The 10,935-nt window shown below is 40.5% G+C and overlaps 1 protein-coding gene across 1 annotated transcript; it reads left to right on the forward strand.

The window, feature by feature from the left end:
• The first annotated feature begins 433 nt into the window (after positions 1–433).
• LOC124132147 (tubulin beta-4B chain-like) lies at positions 434–3,664 on the forward strand. Its single transcript, XM_046495847.2, has 2 exons — positions 434–1,042; positions 2,279–3,664. Exons 1-2 carry the CDS (start codon positions 521–523, stop codon positions 3,092–3,094), a joined length of 1,338 nt encoding a protein of 445 aa, XP_046351803.1. The 5' UTR covers positions 434–520; the 3' UTR covers positions 3,095–3,664.
• Positions 3,665–10,935: the final 7,271 nt, after the last annotated feature.

Genomic DNA, 10,935 nt, shown 5'->3' on the forward strand with positions numbered 1-10,935 from the left:
CTGCCAAAAGGGTGATTCCGATATAGAGGCCCACTAAAGGGGGGAATTGTGAATTGTTCCAAGTTTTGAGTGCGTTTTCATCATTTATATATTTTCATCATTGGAAAAAAATAATTCACACTGGATCCGATCAAACGCAAGTCAGCAATATCTACTAAATGTATATCATTTGTATGAAACTAAAGGTATATATCAGAACAGTTATGTTATGGCACACACCATCAATTATATCTAAAAAAGATAATTATATTGTTATGTTGTTAGTGCATGCATGAAATACACGTGATATTGTTTTTATGCGTTAAGAATGAAAACTCAAATACTTCAGTCTCAATTATTTTTTTAAAGAATACTTCAAACAATATTTACATCCAACCTCAACGAGGCCCCTGCGGCACGTGACATATCTCTCCCGGTAAACTTGTCTGAAGCGGTTTAAACGGCAGGTATAAAACTGACGTGCCCTGACAATCGTTAGCAGTTTGAACAGTTTTTCAGCAGTTACATACACGCAGTCAAAATGAGGGAAATAGTTCATGTCCAAGCTGGACAGTGTGGTAATCAGATCGGAGCTAAGTTCTGGGAGGTGATTTCAGATGAGCACGGAATCGACCCAACAGGAACATACCACGGAGATTCTGATCTGCAGTTAGAAAGAATCAACGTTTACTACAACGAAGCAACCGGCGGAAAATATGTCCCTCGTGCTATCCTCGTCGATTTGGAACCCGGCACAATGGATTCCGTTAGATCTGGACCTTTTGGACAAATTTTCCGTCCAGACAATTTTGTTTTTGGTCAAAGTGGCGCCGGTAACAACTGGGCAAAAGGACATTACACGGAGGGTGCTGAACTTGTAGACTCTGTCCTCGATGTTGTGCGAAAAGAGGCCGAAAGTTGTGACTGTTTGCAAGGTTTTCAACTGACACATTCACTAGGTGGGGGTACGGGGTCTGGAATGGGTACTTTGATAATCAGCAAAGTGCGAGAAGAATACCCAGACAGAATCATGAACACATTTTCCGTCGTGCCATCGCCAAAGGTAAGAAGTTTTCACCGTGCCAGTTTCAGCTGGTTAAAAACCCGATTTTGATTACAGATTACGTCACGTTAACCCATGGTGCATTAGAAATAATTGTCAGTTTGGCAAATCGTTGACAGGTTTCATTTAATTTTATGAAAAATGTATTTCGTTCAAATTCAGCATTAGCTAATATTTTTTAGGCCAACCGTATATCTTATCAGAAACAATGTCGAGGAAGTGTGGAATGGTGATGTTATGTGTTATCAATGTTTTTTTAATTGATTCAAGTTTCTCATGCTGCACATTTATCGAGTAATTGCCCTCTTGAAACGGTTACCGCATGGTTAGGTATGTCATGGATATCACCATAGTTGCTTGATGCAAGCTAATACTGTAAGTGAACGTTTTGAGTAGGCCTAAATTATGACCGAAAAGGAACTAATAAGAAAATGTTATCAGCTGATGGTTGCAACATTGTCAGTCTAAGTTGTAAGATGTATTAACAATCTTATTTCGTTTATATGTAAATCCCGTTTCGTCTAAAGTGCCAATGCCACTTTTGTACTAACTGTTTTTGGCGCGAGTAATAAAAGCATGGCGATCATCGCCTATGAACTAAAACTTGTCATCGTTTACCGTTCATCAAGCTTATAAACAAGCAACTATCATAACAGTTTATAAATAGATATAGTCTGGACCAGGCGAACTAGTGGTTGATAGCATGATCAATGTTTTTTACTATCAGTGTAGACTTGGATGGGTCATTACAGAGCTTAACCTATACTTACATTTAGTACCAGAAGTAAAGTATATTTATGAATATAGGCCTATATATCTACAAAATAAAGCAAAATCCAAATGGCACCCAGTACAATGCTTTATTTCAGGCCTAGAGCTGAGAAAATCTAGACTTGCCAAATCATTGAAGACATGAGTTGATTTAAATTCTTATTTATTCTCAAAGGACTGGTAGACCTAATTGACCCATCTGGTCACCATTTTGGGCACTGGGGACCTAACAATAGGCTGTTATGACTAACCTATGACCTATATTCCACATTGACAGGCCCCATTGATATAACATCAATTTCGCCCAATGAAATTGGAAAGTGGGTTGAATATATGAGTGACATCACTGCATTCCATGGGTTTATTTTAACATCATCAATATGTGAGGGTTATCTGTTTGGAAAATAGACATTTCTGCTACATTTTTGCTTGAAGATGAATGATATGAAACTATTTTTGTTTCAGGTGTCCGATACAGTTGTTGAACCATACAACGCCACATTGTCAGTACATCAGCTTGTTGAGAACACAGATGAAACATACTGCATTGACAATGAAGCTCTGTATGACATCTGCTTCAGAACCCTCAAACTGACCACACCTACTTATGGTGACTTGAACCATTTGGTATCTGCAACAATGTCTGGTGTGACAACATGCCTCCGCTTCCCGGGCCAACTGAATGCAGATCTTCGCAAGCTTGCTGTCAACATGGTGCCCTTCCCTCGTCTGCATTTCTTCATGCCAGGATTTGCACCACTTACTTCAAGAGGCAGCCAACAGTACAGAGCCCTTACTGTTCCTGAGCTCACTCAGCAGATGTTCGACGCTAAGAACATGATGGCTGCCTGTGATCCACGACATGGCCGCTACCTCACAGTTGCTGCAATCTTCCGTGGCCGCATGTCCATGAAGGAGGTCGATGAACAGATGCTGAACGTCCAGAACAAGAATAGCAGCTACTTTGTAGAATGGATCCCAAACAACGTGAAGACCGCTGTCTGTGACATCCCACCACGTGGTCTCAAGATGTCTGCCACTTTCGTTGGCAACAGCACTGCCATCCAGGAGTTGTTCAAGCGCATCTCTGAGCAGTTCACAGCTATGTTCAGGAGAAAGGCTTTCCTCCATTGGTACACAGGTGAGGGAATGGATGAGATGGAGTTCACAGAGGCCGAATCCAACATGAATGACTTGGTGTCTGAGTACCAGCAGTACCAGGATGCAACTGCCGAAGAGGAGGGAGAGTTTGATGAGGAGGAGGCTGAAGAGGAGGGATAAATAACTTGTGAGCTGACCAGTTAGCATGGTTACTTAACCATTTGAACATTTGCTAACTGTATGTCATTTCAAACATTGTATTCTGAAAATTTTGGTTTAAATTTGTTAAATCAATTCCATGGGCTTGTCATGATCAATACTTTTCGTTCTTATTTGAGATATTTCTGAAAACAAAATACATCAGGTAAATTCTCCAGCACTTTTGGCATATCATGTAAGATGCTTATTTTGGTATCATACCTTAAAAATCAGATCACTGTTCCATTAATTTGTCAAATATTGTTTTTAAGTGCCAATCAGTTTTCACCCTTTTCATAATATTTTCAATATTTCTGAAAGATAGTAAGTAAACATTTGACAATAGGGCATTGTCATTTAACCTAGTCTGAAACTGATATTTTGAATTATCATTCCATAACTTTTAAAGGGTACATATTGTTATCATATTTATCACAACTGTTAAACTATTCCAACTGCTCTTCCATATAAAACGTCAATATCTGAAATATTTTCCAACTTTTACTATTTCATTTACCAAAAGATTATATGGAAATAAAAGAACAAATCTGATATTTTATTAGTTGGTTATTTTTAGTTGAACTAGTCGATTGACTGGTTGGGCTTTTTTAGTTCATGCCCTTGTCTACCAATCTGATGACGTTTGGCAGGCCATTTAGTCTAGGAGCTTAGTGAGTCCTGAAGTGAGCTTTGTTACTAACTGTGCATAAACTTGCTATCTTGTGTCAGTTTGTCAAATGTTCAATCCAACTTAAATGCACCCAGAGGGATAGTGAATTTCAGGGTTAGAACTTAATTAAATCTTACTAGTCGGGGTAAAGACAATGCCCCTTTAATGTGGAATTGGGAAATTTGTACTAGCTGCGTGCTAGTGTTAATTTCTTACCCTGGATTTAGGAAGCATCTGCTTACCTTAAGTAGGGTTCTGGATAGTCCTGGCTATCGATATAGATCTTAGAGGTCGATTATCGTGGACTAAATATCGATTAGTTATTGATAAATTTTGGAGAAGTAACTTTGAGCTAATATGCTAAAGCTCAGAGCAAAAACAACATATTTCACGTCACTGATGAGTGATGACACATTTATGCATGAATTATAATGGACAGTTAAGATATAACAAAATCAGTTGCTTACTGTCTTTGGCAATGGACATAACAAGTCTGCTTTGGTAAATTAAAACTTTCATCACAGTGGTTTATGTAAGATATTAACGATGACACAATTTTCATATTGATAGTCGTAACTATTTCTTCACATCAACGATAATTCCGATTCCTGGGTTGGATTTCTTGTCCGCTGTCATATTGCTGGAATATTTTCTAAAAGCAGTGTTAAGCCTTACTCTATCACTCTAGGGCTGTTGAGGTCTTCTATGGTATTTGAATCGAAGGACCCCGTGACTTTCATGCTAAGTTTCAACACTGTCACTATTCAGGGAAGTACCCGTAAGCAGTTCAAGTTTGTTGCACCCATGTGTGGTTACTTTCATAACCTAAGACCTGAGCAAAACAGGGATTTAATTTTGCAGTCTGCCAAAAACCTTTGATAATTCCAGGCCAAATGTTTGTCACTTGACTTCATTTTGAGTAGATGTTTGTTTGAACTATGGACTTTTAGAAGATTACTTATAAGCTCAAGCAAAATATATCCAGAGCAGGGTTAAACTCGTGGCTAAAGTTAGATTGATTTTGTTGTGCCAACTGTATGTTTTGTTTGTTTGTTGTTTTACGCCGCACTCGGCAATATTCCAGCTATACGACGGTGGTCTGTAAATAATCCAGTTTGGACCAGACCATCCAGTGATTGATATCATGAGCATCGATCCACGCAAATGGGATCAATGACGCTTTAACCAAGTCAGTTGGTCTGACCACCCGATCCCGTTAGTCGCCTCATACGACAAGCATAGTTTCTAACCCTGGCTTGCTAAAAAAAGTTGACTAACAGTTTTTGTCCACTGGTCCTTATAATGAAAACATATAGCAAAACCCTTAAAATGGGCGAATTTCTACTAGTCCTTAGGATACCTTTACTATTGGGCAGTTTGGTAATTAAGGACTATAGGACTAGTGCCAACTTCTAACGCTGCAAGCATGGCAGTCTGCAAATAATCGAGTCTGGGCCAGGCAATCCAGTAATTGACATCATGAGCATCGAAACCATGAAATTGGGGTCGATGACATGCTTAAAGGGGAAGTGTACACGCAAAAGTTACTTTCTTTCTTTTTCTAAACAAAACACAATTTTAGAATTAGTTAGTATCTGTGTTTGAAAATATACACTCATTTTTTCACAGTGAAAGTAGGAAGCTCACAATAGTGTGAAAATGATATGCCGTTATGAGGCCTTCGTTTTTCGAGCTAAACAGGCCTGAGTTATCCCCCTTAGATTATGACGTAATTAGTGCCAATTCAACTGGGTCCCTGTCTATTCTCAACGCAAAAGATATCAAGTACCAGTTTGCGGTAAAACAACATGGCCTCAGACACTCCGGCGCAGTGGTGACTCGGCATAACACTATGCTAGCTGGCATCTGAGACGCAAGAATCCCACACCTGTACCTACACCACGTGAAGCGGCTCTAACAAAGCATGATGACGTCATAATGTTTATCAATTGGCACCAATGACGTCATATTGCAAGGGGCATAAGCCATGGTGTTTTTGTTATGGAAATAGAACACTTGGTAAATGTGAAAAATATAAATAGCTTTAATTCGAAAATTATGTTGATTAATTGTGATATTTTTATATTTTTGTCTATGACACTTCTAGGTTAACACTTTTAATGTGGAAAAAGTACAAGAAAAATAGGTTCATTTCCGTGTGAACTTGCCCTTTAAACCAAGTCAGCAAGCCTGACCACCCGATCCTGTTAGTCGCCTCTCACTACAAGCATAGTCGCCTTTTATGGCAAGCATGGGTTGCTGAAGTCACATTCTACCCTGGATCTTCACGGGTCCCCAACTGTATGTGACATCTAGGGGACTATTTAGTGACACCTAGAACATTTGAGTCCGTTTATTCTATTGAATCTGTGTCACACTATTTAGACTTGTCAGCATCATACCAAGACAGTTAAAGATAGTACTTGTTACCCTGCCTGGTGCTCAACATTAAGTGAGGTATTTATGTTAAACTGCAGCATGGTATCTCATGGGGCTAGCACTATCAAATTGGTGTTAGTCTGGACTAGGACACACACAAACACACACACACACATCACAAAATGACTGCAATAATGTTGGAACGCCATGTTAAACCCCATTTCACCTGACCTCAATTCAGAAGTAGGGATAAGGGTACTTGTGCTACGAGTTCAGGGCTGATTTCAGAAGTATCCTACACCACAGTGGGATTTCTTATGTGGTTGAAGTACAACTTTTTGTGGTTTTTGGTGACATAATGCTGATATTGGTGAGCGGTTCTCCGTAGGGTTGACATTTTGTTGTTGTTTTTCACTTTCTTTCTTGATCTGAGCATGAGCTATGCACACAGAGTATTCAAATCTTTGGTATGGATAATTCCCTGTTGCTCATTTGATTTGTAATTAGTTCAAAGAGAAAGTTCAATTATGGTGCCGTATTAAATGTCCCCAACCCAGTGTAGGCCTGTGGTAGGTGGATTTTGTGTCAAACCCATTGTTTCAAATTTTTATGGGCGTTTATGGCCTGCAGTATATTTGCATCAAAATCTATTTGTCACACGTGTCTTTAAAGGAGGGCCTGCAGCTTCTTAAGTCTGGCAATTGTTTTCATTTTGGCCTGACCTACTTCTAGACCAATCTGTATTAATATTTATAAATGACACCTACTGAGAATGCAAGTTTACATATTTTGAATATTTTCTTTATAGAAAACAGCACAGTACAGGTTATATACTACTCAAAAGAAGTTAAGTACCCCTGATTCTTTCATTTTACTGAAGTTAATCTGTAATGCCATGACCGATTATCTGTAGTAATGTGAACGATTCATGTGATCCTTAGCTTCTTTTTAGTTGTATAATTGCCAAGTAACCATTATTGAAAAGTAAAATTACGAAGTTTGAACCTGATTTCTTCGCTTCCGCTTGATCTCTGAAAACAAAGCGAAGAGTTTTAATAAGCGCCCCCCTTTTGTCAATGTTCTCAACACCCCGGGGTCTTATTGCAGAAGACTGCCTCCCTTGTCTAGTGGATAGAACAGCCAGCCAGTGGTTCGATCCCCAACCATGTCATATCAGACTTAATAGATGGCACTCAGCATTGAGGGGATAAAACAAGGTATCCATTTTTAAACTGCTGCACAGTGTCTCAGTGGGATAGCACAGTGAAATTGATATTTGTCTGGTCGAGTATAGGCAGCCACATGCTCGTTGCTGTGCAAGTGCAGTAATCCTGAATGCAATGTTAAACTCCCTCTTTGTCACTTAACACAATGAAATAATGTTATACTGATGTCATACTGTCCTCTCACAAAACACATTCTCTTTACTATACAGATACATATTTCACTACATACGACATTCAGCTCACTTTAAATGTACCTCATAAGCAAGTGCCTTGCATTGTAAATATTTCACAGGTTTTGTGAAGTGTACACAGCATAAACACTCAAGAGGTTCTGGAGGATTCACAGACCCCGCAAACACCCTCTCGCTGCAACTTAATAGCAGGCTCCTTCATGAAAAGAAAAATCACATGCCCTAGTTGTTCCATTTGTGCCTCCTGGCTTTTTGGATAGGGTCCAGTAAATCTTTTATGCCTTGGTTGGAGTTCACGACACCAAAATGAAAATATGTCATTTTATTTCTGAGCAATCTGACCCTTGCCATTATATTTTCATACCATCATCTCCCATCATCTGCATGGACAATTGGTCCTGTGACCCATAAGTACCAACTATCCATGTATAGCTGAATCTCTGTGGCTGCTTTTAGAGTTTAGGTGGTCACACCTTTCAGTCTTCACTTACATGAACCCTCATGGATTTTGACCTCTTTCAGTACTGGATGTGGAAAGTCTCCTGATGGAGGCTGGCCAGGTATGTCAGCATATGTCTATCAAGGGCTCATTTCTGATTTGGAATATGTGACCAAAAGCAGTTTTTACTCTCTGGGTCTCAATCTTTGGTATTTATGATGTACTTCAGAGATGTAATTTACCTGAAAAATGTGTTTTGGATTTATTTTGGTTCATGTGAGGCTCCAAAGGATAAATTGTTTGATAGTCATTACTTAGAAGTTGACGGATGACAAGATCGACACACGTTTTATGGATAACAACTTCTTTAATACTGGGGAAAAAAACCGACGTTTCGGTATATATCCTTATACCGTTGTCAAGCAGGACTGAATGAGGGACATAGTACAGAATATGTATAGTAAGTGGAGGGTTAACAGTAACAACAATTGCATACATGAGTGGGATAACATTGGTAGGTGTTGACAACAAAGGGATGATGCTGTCACAACACGATGGACAGAGAACACATAGGTGGAAGCCAATAGGTACATGGAGCCAATAAACAGGATAAGTGATTATTGTTTGATGAGTTCATAGTAGGCGGATGGGATTAAATAGCCTTGATCTCTGTAGATTGATGGCTTGTGGCGGCGAATGTGGACTGCTTCTGTTAGTTTTCTTTTGAAATCATTCAAAGGATGCATGGATTATCAAGGCTCCAGATGCTTTCACCTAGTTTAGTTACCAGATTACCAGCAGGTAATCTACTCAGGTATTGAATGTGGGTTCAATGACATGGTGTGAGTGTAAATGTTAAACACTGCAGATAACAATATTCTTCCTTAGGTATGGTATATAATGGGAGCCTGTACGCCATCTGTCTGGGTCGGACAAACCGGTGATTGATATGAGCAGTGTTTCATGCCATTAGAGTATGATGATGTACCATGATCTTATTATTAGGAGTTGTCTCCCCTAGGTGCCAAGATTTGTTGGTTATTGGTACCTTGGTTTGTCATCGTCATCAGTTAATTAGTAATTAGCTAACTGACTAGTTTAGATGGGTAACTGACAGTAGTCCAGATCGGTAACTGACAGTAGTTCAGATGGGTAACTGACAGTAGTCCAGATGGGTAACTGACAGTTGTCCAGATGGGTAACTGACAGTAGTTCAGATGGGTGACTGACAGTAGTCCAGATGGGAAACTGACAGTAGTCCAGATGGGTAACTGACTGTAGTCGATGGTTGGTGACCGACAGTAGTCCAGATGGGTAACTGAAAGTAGTCCAGATGGGAAACTGACAGTAGTCCAGGTTGGTGACTGTCAGTACTCCAGATTGGTGACTGACAGTAGTCCAGATTGGGGACTGACAGTAGTCCAGGTTGGTGACTGTCAGTAGTCCAGGTGGGTAACTGACTGTAGTCCAGATGGGTAACTGACAGTAGCACAGATGGGTGACTGACAGTAGTCCAGATGGGTAACTGACAGTAGCACAGATGGGGATACTGACAGTAGTCCAGATGGGTAACTGTCTGTGGTCCAAATGGGTAACCGACAGTAGTCCAGATTGGTAACTGACAGTAGCACAGATGGGTAACTGACTGTAGTCTAAATGGTTAACTGACAGTAGTCCAGATGGGAAACTGACTGTCGTCCAGATGGGGAAACTGACAGTTGTCCAGATGGGTATCTGACACTATTCCAGATGGGTATCTGACACTATTCCAGATGGGTAACTGACAGTAGTCCAGATGGGAAACTGACAGTATTCTAAATGGGTAACTGACAGTAGTCCAGAAGGGAAACTGACAGTAGTCCAGGTGGGTAACTGACTGTAGTCCAGATGGGTAACTGACAGTAGCACAGATGGGTAACTGACTAGTCTAAATGGTTAACTGACAGTAGTCCAGATGGGAAACTGACTGTCGTCCAGATGGGGAAACTGACAGTTGTCCAGATGGTTAACTGACACTATTCCAGATGGTGACTGACAGTAGTCCAGATTGGAGACTGACACTTGTCCAGGTTGGTGACTGACAGTAGTCCAGGTTGGTGACTGTCAGTAGTCCAGATTGGTGACTGACAGTAGTCCAGGTTGGTGACTGTCAGTAATCCAGATGGGTGACTGTCTGTAGTCCAAATGGGTAACCGACAGTATTCCAGATGGGTAACCGACAGTTGTCCAGATTGGTAACTGACAGTAGCACAGATGGGTAACTGACTGTTGTCTAAATGGTTAACTGACAGTAGTCCAGATGGGAAACTGACTGTAGTCCAAATGGGTAACTGTCTGTAGTACAAATGGGTAACCAAGATTGTAGTCCAGATTCGTAACTGACAGTAGTCCAGATGGGTAACTGACAGTAGTCCAGATAGGAAACTGACAGTAGTCTAAATGGGTAACTGACAGTAGTCCAGAAGGGAAACTGACAGTAGTCCAGGTTGGTGACTGTCAGTATTCCAGATTGGTGACTGACGATAGTCCAGATTGGTGACTGACAGTAGTCCAGGTTGGTGACTGTCAGTAGTCCAGGTGGGTAACTGACTGTCGTCCAGATGGGTAACTGACAGTAGCACAGATGGGGAAACTGACAGTAGTCCAGATGGGTAACTGTCTGTGGTCCAAATGGGTAACTGACAGTAGTCCAGATTGGTAACTGACAGTAGCACAGATGGGTAACTGACTGTAGTCTAAATGGTTAACTGACAGTAGTACATATTGGAAACTGACTGTCGTCCAGATGGGGAAACTGACAGTTGTCCAGATGGGTAACTGACACTATTCCAGATGGTTAACTGACAGTAGTCCAGATGGGTAACTGACAGTAGTCCAGATGGGTAACTGACAGTAGTCTAAATGGGCAACTGACAGTA

This window comes from Haliotis rufescens, unplaced genomic scaffold (assembly GCF_023055435.1).
Source record: "Haliotis rufescens isolate VD_foot unplaced genomic scaffold, xgHalRufe1.0.p SCAF_4, whole genome shotgun sequence".
Lineage (NCBI taxonomy): Eukaryota > Metazoa > Mollusca > Gastropoda > Lepetellida > Haliotidae > Haliotis > Haliotis rufescens.